Source organism: Thunnus maccoyii, chromosome 18 (assembly GCF_910596095.1).
Source record: "Thunnus maccoyii chromosome 18, fThuMac1.1, whole genome shotgun sequence".
NCBI lineage: Eukaryota > Metazoa > Chordata > Actinopteri > Scombriformes > Scombridae > Thunnus > Thunnus maccoyii.
The window spans coordinates 20931636-20947180 of record NC_056550.1 but is presented as its reverse complement, the minus strand read 5'-3'; the positions used below and the strand labels follow the sequence as shown (position 1 = coordinate 20947180).

The 15545-nt window shown below is 39.4% G+C and overlaps 2 protein-coding genes across 2 annotated transcripts; both read left to right on the top strand.

Moving 5' to 3' along the window:
- Window positions 1-97: 97 nt before the first annotated feature.
- Window positions 98-8962, top strand: retreg3 (reticulophagy regulator family member 3). Its single transcript, XM_042392088.1, has 10 exons — window positions 98-1713; window positions 1935-2210; window positions 3972-4078; window positions 4498-4528; window positions 4638-4764; window positions 4936-5020; window positions 5500-5637; window positions 6454-6533; window positions 7421-7553; window positions 7652-8962. Exons 2-10 carry the CDS (start codon window positions 1963-1965, stop codon window positions 8203-8205), a joined length of 1503 nt encoding a protein of 500 aa, XP_042248022.1. The 5' UTR covers window positions 98-1713; window positions 1935-1962; the 3' UTR covers window positions 8206-8962.
- Window positions 8963-11590: 2628 nt separating this feature from the next.
- LOC121884097 (PSMC3 interacting protein) lies at window positions 11591-14342 on the top strand. Its single transcript, XM_042392685.1, has 8 exons — window positions 11591-11696; window positions 12142-12242; window positions 12329-12418; window positions 12536-12647; window positions 12834-12979; window positions 13064-13117; window positions 13379-13438; window positions 13582-14342. Exons 1-8 carry the CDS (start codon window positions 11678-11680, stop codon window positions 13636-13638), a joined length of 639 nt encoding a protein of 212 aa, XP_042248619.1. The 5' UTR covers window positions 11591-11677; the 3' UTR covers window positions 13639-14342.
- The last annotated feature ends 1203 nt before the right edge of the window (window positions 14343-15545 follow it).

The following is a 15545-nucleotide window of genomic DNA, read 5'->3' as shown; positions in this document are numbered from 1 at the left end:
GGATGGTGAAGTCATGACCCGCCCTACTCTGCCTCTGATTGGCTAGTACTCGTTACCTTCGTTGCTTGGATTGGTTAGGTTTGGGCGTGAGGAGTGCAATTGGTTAGGGTCAGGGTAAGAATATCAGGGTGAGCCAATCAGAGGCAGAGTAGGGCGGGCCATGACTTCGCCATCCTAGGAAAAAATATATGAGTTCCCGCTTGGTACTGATGTGACGCTGAAAGCAGACTTCTTCCTCTATTTATTGGCAGATTGTAAACCGTCAATAAAGCTGCACACCGCCCCCCACTGTGTCGGAGTGAGTAGAGTCAAAAAGATAACTGACCATGTAATAAGCTCTTCTTATAATACATTCATGTTCAAACCATGCTAGTCGCTGGATGTATTGACGCTTCAATAAGTCAATATGGCCTCTTTGTATCTGGTTTGGGTTTAATCCCAAGTCGCAGCTGCCTAGTTTGAAACCTTTATTTTCAATAACTTCACCGGAAGTCACCGTATGCTAGTATTTTTTCTTTGACGCTCCTGAAATTGACGGTTGTCAAGTGTGAGTCATTCAGTGTCTCCCAGTGGACCCAGCGCGTAACTACAACTCTGTCTATTTTGGACGTTTTTCCTTGTCTTTTCTGGGGTTTCTTTTATAATTTAATTTTAATTATTATTTAGCAGTAGTAGTATATAGCAACCGTAGTATATACAACTTTATATAGCGATAATGGTGAGAACCACAGAAACAAACAATATAACATTTTAAAAAATCTCAGTACCGTTTCATGTTCTGTTCTGCTGATTTATCTCTCCGGCTGTGACAAGTTCTGATATATTTTTCTGCTTACATGGTGGCATCGGTTTTCCCAAAATAAATATTGATTTTATATGGGTCTGAAACAGTGTGTAGATTTGTTTTTTGTGATCATAATTCCGTCAATAATCAACCTCAACTGTATTATTGTGTTTGCTGTATATTACTGCAGTATTAATAGCCATGTGTTGTTCTGTCCTCTAGCGGTCACAATGACTAACTACAACTGAATTCTCAGGTCAAGTAAGACACAATATCATTGTAATACTTCCGGTTATACAATCTGGCGTAGTGGCACATCGTGACCACCTCCTCTCAACCTTTCATTTTAACAAACCAAAAACCTCCAAGCCTGAAGACAGACACAATGGCGTGCTAAATCTGCCAGTGAACACTTTTCATCTAAAATATGTGGCAATATAGAATATATTGATGTCAAATAAGACAATAACTTTTTACTGAAGGTCCTCTCGTAGACAGAGCTCAGTTGCAGCTGGACTTTGTGTTAGTAATTGACATTTTAATGTTTCAGATTCAGGATTCATAAAGTGCAATGCATCACCCTCTTATTGCACATAAATCAGCGGAATATCAAATCCGAAGCAACGGAGCTTTTTAATAGTATATATATTTCCAACTTTATCTGGTTAGTACAACGCCATACAAAAACATGAAGGATAAAGAACATTTAAGATTGTAAATAATCACAGTACTAATAGCTGTCTGATTTTTTTGTCCACGTTGTGCTCTAAAGTCAACAAATTATATATATTCCTATTCCACATGAACGCATCGTGACGCAGGAGCCATGTGGATTCTGATTGGACGACCGAAGGCTCAGAAAAACAGGGGACGCCATATTCTTAGTTTTCCGGCGAGAGCGCTACATTTTCTGCAAAAATGACAAAATAGTAAGTGACAGCTTGTTAAAAAAGATGTACACTGTGGTTTTGATAACATGTTTGCCTTCTAGTGCGGTCGGACGGTTTGTGTTTGACGCTAAATCGACGATTCTGCTGGCGATGCTAGCTGTTAGCTTAGACATCTGTTGGCCGATGTTATGAGTTGAGCTGCTCCGCGGCGCTGTGGTGCAGCTCGTCAAGCAGTTTACCTCTTTCCACTTATTTTACAGGCTTGCCTTATCGACTGTAGACGCGAAGATGGCGCACACAGGGGCAACGGAAGACGCATCCATGGAGGATTGCTCCGCCAAGCAGGGGCCAAGTGTATGCCTGCGGAGTCGGCCATGCTGCAGCGAGAGAGACGGTCAGGTACGGGCTGTCAAAGCTGCTCTTCAGTCCAGGTTAGGGCCCTACGAGCCCGTCCTGACCTACCTGCAGTCCGTCCTGGTGTGGGAGAGACCTTTCCAGTGTGTGCTGCTCTACACTGTGGTCAACGTTGTGTTCTGGTGAGTTTAATGTTAGTGAAACTTTGTGCTTAAACTTGTTTCAATCAGTCTTGTTTGTGTTAGAATTACAGCAGCCTGCATTCACACAATACAGAGGCTGTTTAGTCGTTCAGCCAACGTGACTGAAAGCAGCTGGTGTTTCTACACAATGCAATGTTTCACCTGCCAACTCAAGACAGGACAGATGGCTTGCAAGTGTTACTATTTATAGACGCGCCTTACAAACACCCCTAACTTAATGTCGCTCCTAAACGAGCTGTTTTTGACGTTTTTCTTCATTTTGAAAACAATGCGGTGCTGTGGACTCCCAATTTCACCAGTGTCATTGTTGATCCGTGTGTATGGGAGGCTGTAAAGTGAGGTTTAATCTACAACTTACAGATCCTTGTATTGTCACCACAGAAGAAGAAATCCAGTATTTGAATTTGTATGAGCCACTGGTGCAGTAAATCTGTCAGACATTCAGTTTAAATCACGTCAGTGAAGAATAGTCTATTTATATATGTCTCTGTTTAGCCACGTTTATTTAAATCACACAATCTTAACATTATGTAGCCCTAGACACCCACAAAAAACAATAGGGGAGACTGTTGGACTGGGGTAAGTAGTTTTAATTAGGTGACCTTCATATCATTGTATAATAATAACACCTTTATGACATAGAACTTTTTAAAAACATTGTTTACAAAGTGCTCAACATCGTCTGCACACTGCAAAAGCACATATGAATAATCAAGGCATTTTTAAATTACAGCGTTAAAACAAAATACATTGATTCCCACTGAATGAGGTAAAGGGGACCACACCAAAAGATGACATCACATTAAAGCACATCTATAAAAGTCCGTTTTTAAGTGAGATTTGAGTCTGCGAGCGTCAGATCCTCTGGTCCAGGGGAAACCAGACCAGCCAGCCTGCTTGTGGAGTTCAGGCATTTGGCCTTCATTCGATTAGACCACTGAGCATGTCAGGCTGCTCGTCCTGTCTCCCTTTACTTGTGCTTCAGCACACACTCCATGGTGAAGGCTAGTTTCTGCCCAAAGAGATGCATTCATAACTCATTGTAATGCATGATGTGACTAGCAATAGGAAGTCACATAGAGATGAGGAGGCAGCCTTTCTGACAGCGGATCACAGATGGTGTCTTTGAGTGTGTACAGAACTAAATCTAAATAGATATTTGCACTTTTATATTTTTTACTGCCTGTAACTACTAATTGCACTGCTTCTCCACTAATAGGCCTTGTTCTGCCAACAAATTCTTTGTTAGGTTAATCTCTAACTGCTGATTGGCAGCAACTTGTTTTGGTCAACAAAGTTTTGAAGTCTTGTGATCTGAAAGTGGAGCAACTCCGAAGGATTTTAATTATTGGGGCTCTCCTTCAATGATGGAAAACCACATGAAACAACACCTTCTAAATTTCATGATCTAGATACACAGCCCTCAGCTTTTCCATTTTAAGTGAATGGGACTCATATTTATCAATACTCACAACCTTTAACTTTCATTTTATTACTGTTGAGCCATCCGTTTTGAAGAAAATGTAATAATCTTATTCTATGTTATTACCAACTTGAAGTACTGATCAAAAGGTGGAATTACTTTCTTAGTTCTGACTAAAGGAAACAGTTGATTATTACTCAAGGGTTTGTGGGTTTAATGAATTTTGTACTAAACGGTTGAGTTATATAACTTTTTATCACTTTACGACTGGGGGTAACAGACATTGGAATTGTGTGCTCTGTTCTTCTCCCCTCCAGGTTCTTTGCCCTGACCTCATTGCGCGTGCTGTTCCTCCTGGCTTCAGGTCTGGCTGTGATAGTCTGTGTTGATACCTGGAGAAACAAGATCTGGCCAGAGATTAGAGGTGCTTACAAATTGCTCTTTATATTTCTCTAACACTCTGGTATGTTCTCTTCTTTTACTATCTCTCTGGAGTCCCTGAGGCTTCTTGTATTAATAGTACACTAGATCTAGTCTGTCATTCTTCAGTTTTCTGTGATTACAACAAACGTATTCAGTCAGCTGTTATATACTCCGGACTTGATAAGTATTGTGTATTTCACCTGGAACAGTTAATCTCTTACACTTGTTTTTGAACTTGTATTACGCCGAGTGTACAAAGTCCTGATCAGAACAAAGGCTGGAGAAGAGCTTAAGAAGAGATTGCAACACATGCAACACAATTTGTACTACTGTTAACACACCTAGTTGACATTAATATGTAATATTTAAATGAATTATGGAATGAAATGTTTCTAAAAGTGATGTTTTCTCTCTCCACAGTCAGAAAACTGGATGAATCAGAACATGAGAGGTTTGTTACTGCAGCAACAATATTGTGTTTACCGTAACCACCAGCCAGTATAATACTGATGTAATGAGAGGATGAATAAAGGTGTTAATAATATCATCTGTTTGTCCAGCTGGGGTCTGGTGCAGCCCGGCGTCCTCAGTGTGCCTGAAGTGTGCCACCACATCGCTGAGGCCTGGGTCAGCGGAGTAGTTCTCGCATCCAGCGTGAAGCAGTACAAACAACTGAACCCTGGCAAGGTGAGGACGACACACGATAGGGAGTCTCATTTATCCTAAATTAGGCACCACAAAGGATCATTACAGTGATTATAATAATAAAGAGGCACAACTATGTAAGTTTGTAATCATAATCAACATGCATTGTAATTACTGACTTCATGATGTGTGTGTGTGTTTTGTTGTTCTTAGTTTTGCATCATGACCTGTGGTGTTTTCACCTGTTTGGCTGTGATTGGACGCTACATTCCTGGATTGGTGCTCTCCTACTCTGCTGGTGAGTCAGAGCAGTTTAGCCAGTTCTAACTACAGATCCAGGCCTCTTCACAAGACCACGTTGGCAGGGAAACTCAGCATGACTAGTCCTATTAAAAATGCATAGGTGGTGAAACCAGATCCTGCCGGGCCCCAGTACCGCAGGCCTACAGGCTGTGAGGTGATTAAAGCTGGGATAAGACACACAAGGAGGGGAGTGAAGGGAGCCAGGCAGATAGCTAAGGAGGTCAGGCTGAGACCGGGCTAATCTCCTAACCTCCAGCCAGTGTAGGATGCAAGAACTGCCAAGGCCCTCTACTCTGACGTCTGAAACAATCCACAGCAGCTTGTACTCTACGTGTTATCTCCCTGTTGCTCCCCATGCCTCGCTTTTGTCTTCCTACTGAAGCTCACATAGGCTTGCGGGTGTCTTTCTACAGTCTACACACATACTAAACAACTTTTCTATACTTACTAGTATTAATGTCCTCTCTCCTCTAGTATTGGCTACTCTTCTGGCCCCCCTGGCAGCCCATCACAGGCTTTTTCAGCATGTGTGTGTGAAGCTGGAGCCGGTCCTGCAGCGGCTGGACTTCGGTATTCATGGTTACATGATGTCAAAGCCCATTGATAATCAGTGTAAGTAGTGCATCACACTTGATTCATTGTATTTTTTTTATTTTTTTATTTTTATTTTTTTTTTAGGACTGTGAGGAGTTTTCAATTTATGGTTTTGTCAATATTGAAAAATAAAATGACAATGATGATTGGCAATATTGATAATCATAGCTTTCTGTATGCAGATCTGACGCTGCTAATTAAACGAAGGATAAAGTCAAAGCCACAATTTGAATCTTTAACAAATAAATTTAACGTTAAGATTAACATCATAAGATTTTCGTAACAATCAACGTTTTATTTATTTAGGGATTAATGTTTGTTCATTTACTACAACTGACCAACTGTCAGTTTTAGCTTAAATGACATCACTGGCAATCAGTTTTAGCCAATTATATCATCATAATAAATAATGTATTAGCACCCTCTGGTGGCTGTAAACTGCAAGACAGTTAGCTTTAATAGTCCAGTTTATGTGCAAATATCAATTTTGTAAGAGCAAAGTGAGTTAACTCATTTATCTTTCTCTTAATTTTATACCAGATTTGAGCAGATATCATTATTATTATTATTATTATTATTATTATTATTATTATTATTATTATTATTATTATTATTATTATTATTATTATCATGGTTTGCCACAACATAGACCGTCTCATCACATGTATTGTTCTTCTAAAACGAGTTGTTCTGTACACTGTTATAACAAACTATATACATTCTTCACAGGTGAGATGAATCACTGGCAGCTTTCCGTCCTCCATCTCAGTATAACTGCAGCCTGTCAGTATAATAATCTTTTGGCATCTGTCTGTTTATCATTCTTCTCTGCAGTCCTGCGAAGGCGTATCCATGGTGCAGCCTCAGGTGAAGCCAGCGACAGCGAGGAGGAGTTGGCTGCTTTCTGCCCGACGGTCAGTTTGTTTCCAAAGAATCTCAGTATTTCAGTCGAGCTGTCAATAATTATGCTGACACGATGATGCTAGTGAACATAGTCCTCTTATTCTCTGTATAGTTGCCAACATTCACCAGTAGACTTGTTAATCATCAGAGACAGAAGATCTCATTTCTCTCTGCTGCTACAGGGTTGTTTTTTTTTTCCAGAGAGAACTTAAAAACAAACCCACGTCTATGAAATGTTTTCTTCACATTGTGTTCTCGTGTGGTAATTTGTTCAGCGTGCACGATACACACTCATGATGCGTGTGACATGTCTATGCTCGTCTATTTAAAATGCCAATGACGGTTAACACCTCCGCTCTGTTTATGGATTGTTGTCATCTGTGCCAAATTGTGCAGGCAGCAACATCGGGACTGTTCACCTTATTATCTTAAGTTTGTCGCTCCTCAAAATGATATCTTTTTGAAAGCCAGATGTTTTATTTCTGATAAGGCTTTTTCTAATTTAAGCACTCTGTCCGCGTGAAAGTTGAAAGTTTATAATATTGAATGTGACAGACACAACATTCACTGCCACTCTTTGGTTTTGTACTTCGGCTCAGTGTTATTTCGGTTGCACATCTGAGCCATTTCCTGTTGAGGTTAAGAACTCCACATGATGCGCTGTGTGTGTCATGTGGCTGTGTATTTTCGCCTTAATGCTTGTGTGTAGTGAAGCCTGCAGAAGGTATGAGAACAAACAGAGAGACAGAGAATAAACAGTGGAAAAGTTTGCACATCCTGTAAGGCAGAGCAAAATATGTATGAAATCATTTTGACAAACATATTAAAAAAAAAAACCACACACACAAAAGCGTACAACTAAAAATATTTAACCCTTCAAATCTGCTGTCTCTTCTAGTTTGATGATGCAATTGTTGCAAAGGAACTTGCACTGACCGACTCTGAGCACTCTGACGCCGAGGTGTCCTACACTGACAATGGAACATTTAACCTATCGCGAGGCCAGACCCCACTCACAGAGGGCTCTGAGGGTGAGTGTGCTGTTGTTTGCAGATTGTCTTTTAATTTTTTTTTCTAGTTTGTTCTTGTCCCTGACTTCCTGTCTTGTCATCTCTTTCATTTTGGTCAGATCTTGACAGACACAGTGACGCTGAGGAGTCCTTTGCTCAGGACCTCCCAGACTTCCCCTCCATAAACCCTGACGCCACTCTGATGGATGACGACGACGACACCAGCATCGGGCTACCTAGTCTGGGTACATCTGGGCTGCGAAGTCACCGAGCTTCGGTGCTGGATGTGGAAGCTCATCTTGACTCAGACCAGGAGGATCTGGATGGAGAACTTTCCCTCAGCGGCATGCCAACTACCTATGATTTCACTGGAGACTTGGCCGGAGTCATTGCTAGCAGCATGATCCAGACAGCGCTGGCCGGAGCGATGCAACCTCGGCCTCCGACCACCCAGCGCAGAGAAGGTCCTCCCAAAGCCGGGGCCCAACGGAGCTATCGCAAGCAATCCAGCTCCGAGCTGGACACAGACTTGGACGGAGAAGACTTTGAAATGCTGGATCAGTCTGAACTGAACCAGATGGATCCCCACGGGGGAGGAGGAGGGGGAGGTGCTAGACGGGGAGAGAGTCAGGGGTCTAACTTCTTGTCTAGCCTGCTGGGTAAACCACAGTAAGGTGTGTGTGTGTGTGTGTGTGCTGGTGAGAGAGAGCGAGAGAGTGTGTGTGTGTGTGTATGAGTGCAATTTCATGGGTAGTGTACATGTTGATGAGATGAGTGTGTTGTGAAGGATGATTTTAGGTTCCAGCAGCCCTGCTTTTGATTGGCATCAGTTTTATCACTGTGAAGTACTTAATTTTTTTCTTATCTTTTCAAGCTCTTTCTCCTGTACCTTTTTTAAAACCCCGGTCATCCAGAAAACATATAGTTTGTAGGCTGAGCAATAGGAAATTTAACAAACACTACGACAAAAAAAAAAAAAAAACAAGAAACAATGAAACATTTAAATAACCAGCATTATTGAGCCTTGTTGCAGTCTTGTAATTTTATGCACGCAAAAGTTACAAGGATACTTTTTGGTGTCTAGAAATGAAGATCGACAGTGACCATAAAATCTTTTCTACCTGGAGGTCTTAGACATACAGGGCTATTTAACATGGGACCAAATATGACATTCCTGTCGGTTGAGCTGAGCCATGTTGCTTTGGTAATGACATTGTGGAACAGCATTTTATGTTTAAGTTTGTTTAGTGATTGGAATAGTTGGGATAGACTCATGTTAAAGATCCCCTCCAGTTTTAAGATATATATATATACATAAAATACTCTCCTTGAAGAATAATTTGTGTCGGATATGGTTTTTCCACAAAAAAAAGTTCTGTTATCCTTTTTTTTTTGCATCTACTTCTTCTCCCTCATTAAAAAATTCCAGATTCTATAAATATGCAAATATATTTCATTTCAGAAGTTCAACTGCTGGACACAAGATGTCTCCTACATCACTGTAGAGTCCATCCTCAGTGTTTGTGCACTGGAGGCTTCAAGTGCCCGCATCACACTTGTGTAAGTTGAATATCGGACCAGGATTGGCTTCCAAACTGTTTTGTGATGTCACAAATCACGCTCATAGGCCCCCGCCCCTTAGAAACGGATCGTCAATGAGCACAGAGAAGCTTTCCGCTTTCAGCAAACTTCTGCACACGCTTCATTCTGCACAGTGAAGCTCAAATATCCAACTGTAGCAACAACAAGAAAAACATATTTATGAGTATAGTGCTCTGCTGTCCTTTCCAAGTAACATGTGGCTGTAATCTTTTCAGAAGATGATTTATTTGATGTTACAGGTTTACGGAGAAGGATTTACATTGTTTAAACACTTGTCAATCTGGACAGTATTTATCTTCTACAATGAAGACTATTTGGTTAAAAGCTTCAGTTACTTTTTTTTTCTTGACTTTTCCCCCCTTTCCTCTGACTAACATACAGAAATATTCCCATACATTATTGGGAGCTTATTTTGTTTTCAAATAATGTCATATTGCAGTCTTAAAATATCTGACCCGGAGGAATACTTGATGTTATGTTTATTGTTCATTGTATTCACGGATTTGTGCCCCAGGGTGAGGTCTGCTGCTTTTTTCTTTTTGCTTTTTTTTGTGTGTGATAAGTTCAGGATTTAAGTATTTTTCATTTTCTTGCCCTGTAATACAGCTCAAACATATTGTGTCCATGTTTAATACCTTGAATGAGCCCTCACTTTGTGTGTTTTTTTTCTTTTTCAAAAGTATTATTTAAACAAATTACCTTATATATTTTGTCATTTTGTATTTCATGTAGTTGACAGTCATGCAGAACTTTTTAATAGAAATGTTCTTCAATCCATGGATCTCTTACTATTTTAATGGGGAAACATGTTTACATCAAAATTATAATTATAGAAAGTTGTCCTTATATGGTTTTATAAAAGTGTTAGTATGTAAAAGTGGCTTCTTCTTTTTCGCTGGTCAGCCTGATTTCCTTTTGATTGTCCAAACCAAGTCCTCTGTCTGTATGTTAACGTTTTTACCATCAAAATTCGACTTGGTCATCCAAACGTAAATGAGCCGCAGTTGAGATTTATTGAAATGCATATATCAAAGTCTGCTGGGTTTTTAATAGAAAAAAAACAACAACAACATATTGCTCTTTCATTGTGTTATTTTTGAGAAGAAAATCATAGCTGCGAAAGATTTAGCACAATAGAAAAACAAACAAACTGCTGGATCCAAACTTATGGAGGTGAAGTAGAAATAATTGTGCACTGATAGGAGATGGAGGAGAAGAAGTTTCAACTGGGTTGATCACCTCAGTTAACAAGAATGTTGCTCATTGCAGCTCCATGAAGAGTCAGTTCCTCAGTGATCTGCAGTCAGTTTGATCATGTAATCTGCACAGTAGTGTATTTTCTTCTCTGTAACTGGTTTTGATATGTTTTGATGTGCAAATCGCATTGAATAAATTGTTTGCAATTATGTCTGCCTTTGGTGTTATTTCATGTGACAGATGTACTACTCTCAGATGGCAGATTAAGATCTATAGATAGCTCTAAAGTTTCCAGTTGAAGACAAAAAAGCATCAAAGTCTTTGCAGTTAAGGCACTGAAACTTTGAAACAACTTTCATGAGAGAAAGATGCAAGATGCAAACACATACAGTAAAGCTGATACACTTGTCTTTATGCTTATTGTATAATTTCACATGCACAGTTTTATTTTTGGATGTTAAGTTTTGTCTTGGATGGATCGCAGCTGTGGACTTCCAAACATATTGAGCAAATTTAATAGAGCACCACAAGCACACAGTGGGTATCACTGGCTCAGATGATTAACACCATCTGTTTTAATAGTTTATTCTGTTCAGGGCAAACAGACCCTTGTGATCCCACATGGAGAGCCCATAACCAGGATCTGTGTCCATACTATTCTTGGTAACATCAGCAAAATGTTTTAGTATTGCTGTGCTGATGATATCTGAATTTTTTTTAACACAATAGCTCACATTTGAACTAGAGCTGCAACCAAAAATTATTTTCCTTATCTATTAATCTTCTGATTATTTTTTCTTGATTAATCGCTATGTCTATAAAATGTCGGTGACATCTTTGTATGTGTTTTTTGTTTGACTAGCAGTCCCAAACCCAAAGATAATCAGTTTGCAATCATGTATGACAAAGAAAGCATCAAATATAAGAAGCTGAAACCATCAAATGTCGATTAATCGACTATTTGTTGCAGCTCTAGTTTTTTTTTAAGGCAATAACCCTGAGATGACTGTCTCTGAGATAAGCCAAACTTACAGAGCTCTCACTCTGCGCTTCTTTGGCAGACCTCATGAAAAAGTAGGACTGAGCCGACAGAGAGTAATCATTTGGGGCAAATAAACATTGCTCAAGAGCGTTGTTAACATGCAGAGGTAATATATTTGTCTTTGAGTAGTGTTTCTGAGACAAAATCAACAGAGAAGAAGTAGTAATCCTCGAAGACTCTCATAAAGCAGAAGAGGTATTTCTACTGGTGTGATGCATCTTAAATCGTAAACAATCTTTTACGTGACGTATATCTCGCGCGAAACTCAGTCTGGAGAGCTAAAGTGAAAGTGGACTAACTAGAAATGAGTAAAAAAGATAACGGTAAGTCTACAGTTAGATTTGTGGCAAGATGTTTTTGACTGTTTTTGAAACTTATCCAACGAACGATGTCTGTAAGATGTTACCGATAGTAAGTTTAGCGTAGACGCTAGCTAGCAGCTAACGTTAGCTACATATATAACGAGCGTGATAAGCTAACAGGTCTCAGGACTCTGAAACCTTTTCAGGTGTTTACTCCAAATACGCCCTCTTTTCCACTTGATACGCGTGTTTTAAAGCAACCAACAGTATTTGGGATGTATTACAGATGTTATATAGGATGCTACACAGAATAGAAAAGCTCACCAAGACCAAACATAGAAATAAAGATCATACATCTGGCTGCCATACAGTACTATGTTTCAAGTGTATCAAGTACAATGTCATATTAAAGATATGCATCATTTGGGATTGTTATATGATCAGATTGTACTGCTGTCATCCACAGGTACCACTGTCATCCTCGCCTATCTGAATGAGAAGAACCGTCCCTACAGTGCTCAGGATGTCTTTTGTAATTTACAAAAGCAGCATGGGTTGGGGAAAACGGTGAGAATAATACTGTAATCTCTAAGACGCTGTGGTGTGTGTGTAGCTTACAAGTAATGATTGATTGCATGTTTGTGATTCACCAGGCAGTGGTCAAAGCGATGGAGCTGCTGGCTCTGGAGGGCAAGATAAAAGAGAAAGTGTACGGCAAGCAAAAGATATATTTTGCAGATCAGGTTAGTCTATTCTTATGAAATACAGTGTTGCTGTGGACAGTAGACGCCGACATTAACCCATGCACTTTGAATAATGTATGTTATGAAACTGACCGCTATTGCTAACCTTTCTTACAGGCTCAGTTTAAAGATGTGAGTGATGCAGACCTGAAGGCAATGGACTGTCAGATCTCAGAGCTCAGTGCAGAGGTGCAGTCTCTCACGCAGAGCTGCAGACAGCTAGATGCAGGTGGAGTACACTGGTGATCACTGCAAGTTGGTGTCCCCAGACTTATGTTTTCTCAGAGCCTAAACAGTACCAGTAAGACGACACAGGATGTTGCTGTTTGATACGCAGTAAATAGTTTGCATGAGGAACATGATTTTGTTGAAGAGGATGTTGTGTAACCTTGAAGTGTGAAATCTTTGTTAACAGAGCTTAAAGAACTCAACAGCTCCTTGACAACAGAGGAAATGATCTCAGAGATTCGAGAGCTGAAAGCGGAGTGTTCTGGGTACAGAGCGCGTCTGGAGAAGATAAAGTCAGCCACAAATCACGTCACACCTGAAGAGAAAGAGAAGGTTGGAAATGCATTTATGCTTTCTTATTATAACATGTGATCTCAGAAACCTTGTTAACGTTGCTCATAATATTTTATTTTACAGGTTTATAAAGACCGTGATGTTTATGTGAAAGAGTGGAGGAAGAGGAAGAGATTGGTAATGTATATCTTGAGTGAATTACATAACTGTGGAAGCATTTTGTATTAGTAATGCCAATTTTTGCATTATCTTAAATATTTAAGATAATGCAAAAATGCAATATTGTGCTCCTGTCAGTGCCAATATTAGAAGATATGCATGTAAAATTAGATTAAAAAAAAGGACTTCTGTAGATTTGTAGACTTGTGCTGAAAAGACATCCATGACTGCATTATCATACAAAGTCAAATTATCATTGTTGCACTTTGTTTCTCTCAGGCCTCAGACATGATGAATGCAATCCTGGAGGGATATCCTAAGAGCAAAAAAGAGTTCCTGGTGAGTGAAAAGAGGCTAATAAATACATTTCAAATGATGACATCATGCCACTCGTGTGTATTTTGCCTGTGTGCCACTGTTTTTGGTCACAGCACTAATGAATAATACAATAAGATATATAATATGTGGTTCTGCTCTTACAGGATGAGGTCGGAGTGGAGACTGATGAGGACTGTAAGGTGGTTGTCCCAAGTACATGAAAACGAGAACAAATAAGTGCTTGTTCAGCTACTTTGCCGACGTGAGCCTGTGCAGTGCTTCGCTAAGGAAACAAGATTACACATCAGAACCGTCTGAGCCACAGTACATTTATTTATAGCCAGTTTCTTTTGAACAAACAGTACATCTTTCATAAATGTCAAACAGATAAACAACTTTTTGTAATTGAAAGTATATTCATACAAAAATAGCTCTGTCATTTGTTGAGGCACTAACACTACGTCACATCATTAGACAGCACTGAGGGATGCTTGTCACCTCTTAGGCAACATTGGTTTAATTTTTCCCTTTTTTTTAAAGCCATTTAAATCAATCCTGAGCCTACGATGAAAATGTCAACAAATTATTCGTTATAGCTTTGAGAACTGCACATTATTTGTTGTTCTTATTACTGTTCAAGTCCATCCTGTAGCTATTTTGTTTGAAAACTGTACATAAGACTTGCAATGTATAAAGTATGGATTGTTATTAATGACCTTCAGGTATTGAGGGCTTGTGCCATTTTTTTCCCCTTTATTTTTTTGTTAATCATACTTTTGTATTGTTTTTTTCACTCAGTATTACTGCCAAGTTATTAAATGTTCATGACAATAACTTTTGACACTGAAGTGCAAACAGAATTTCTCCCAGAAGAAGGACTCATCTCTTTATCAGCTGTCTGAAAACACGGAGGTTTTACACATCATTTGTGCTTATTTCCTGTTGTCTTATGCACTTTGTTTCCTCATTTACGTTTGGCCAAATTTAACAGGACAGACATGCAATACTTATATTTAACATAGGTTGACATCTTTCTTTGGAAGGTGATAAAGATGGCTTTTTTTAAACTATCAAAAGACAACATTTAAAGCAACAGGCAAGAAAAATGAAAGAGGTTTAAAAAAAAAAAAAAAAAATCAATATTTCCCCGTGATTAAAGCAACAACAATAAAGAAACTCTACACGTTATCCAACAGGCCCCGTGTATGACAGATTCAGATGCTGGAAACAAAACTGTCAAAGCCATCAAGAAAACTAGCTTCATGTTATCTATCTTTAAAATGCTTTCATTCAGCACAGCGTGGCTGTAATTCTCCATGCAGTGTCCCATCCATGGATCTCACCTGGCGCCTGTGACTAGTGCAGGCCACACTGATGGTTCTAGAAAATGATCAGTCCTCAACGGCCTGACAGAACATTTTCTGTTCAGAGGGGCTGACTAGTGCACCATTTGAAATGAACTTTTCCTGATCACAAGGGCCGATGGAAAGTAAAGTAAATGGCATTTTAAAAGTGCCTGTTTATGGTAAACTTGCAATATGAGAGGTTCAAAATCAACACTTTGCATTTAACATCATCCCCTAAAGAAACAGGTGACATAATTGCAATTGATTAAGCGCTTGTATTTAAACATAATCTCTTCACAATGTGCGGTGCAGCTTTATTATTTTCAAAGTTGATATATGTCAACAGTGATGTACAGTTGTATGCAAAAGTTTGGGACCCCTAGACAAACATTTTGGTGATTTTTTTTAAACTGAAAAGATGTAAACACAGCCTCTCTATGATATGGAACATAAAACAATATTTACAGCAAACATTTACGCATAGTTACTTTTTATGTCATAAACTGAAGGGGAAAAAAAACAGAAAACATTGCAGCATGTGCAAAAGTTTGGGCACCCTACATAGTCAGTACTTAGTTACACCCCCTCTGGCAGTTATCACAGCTTGCAAACACTTTTTGTAGCCAGCTTTAAGTCTTTCAATTCTTGTATTTTGGATTTTTCTCCTATTCTTCCTTGCAACAGGCTTCTAGTTCTGCAATTTTCTTGGGCCGTCTTGCATGCATGACTCTTTCAAGATCTACCCACAGATTTTCAACAGCTTGCATCTCTTGAGGTAGTCC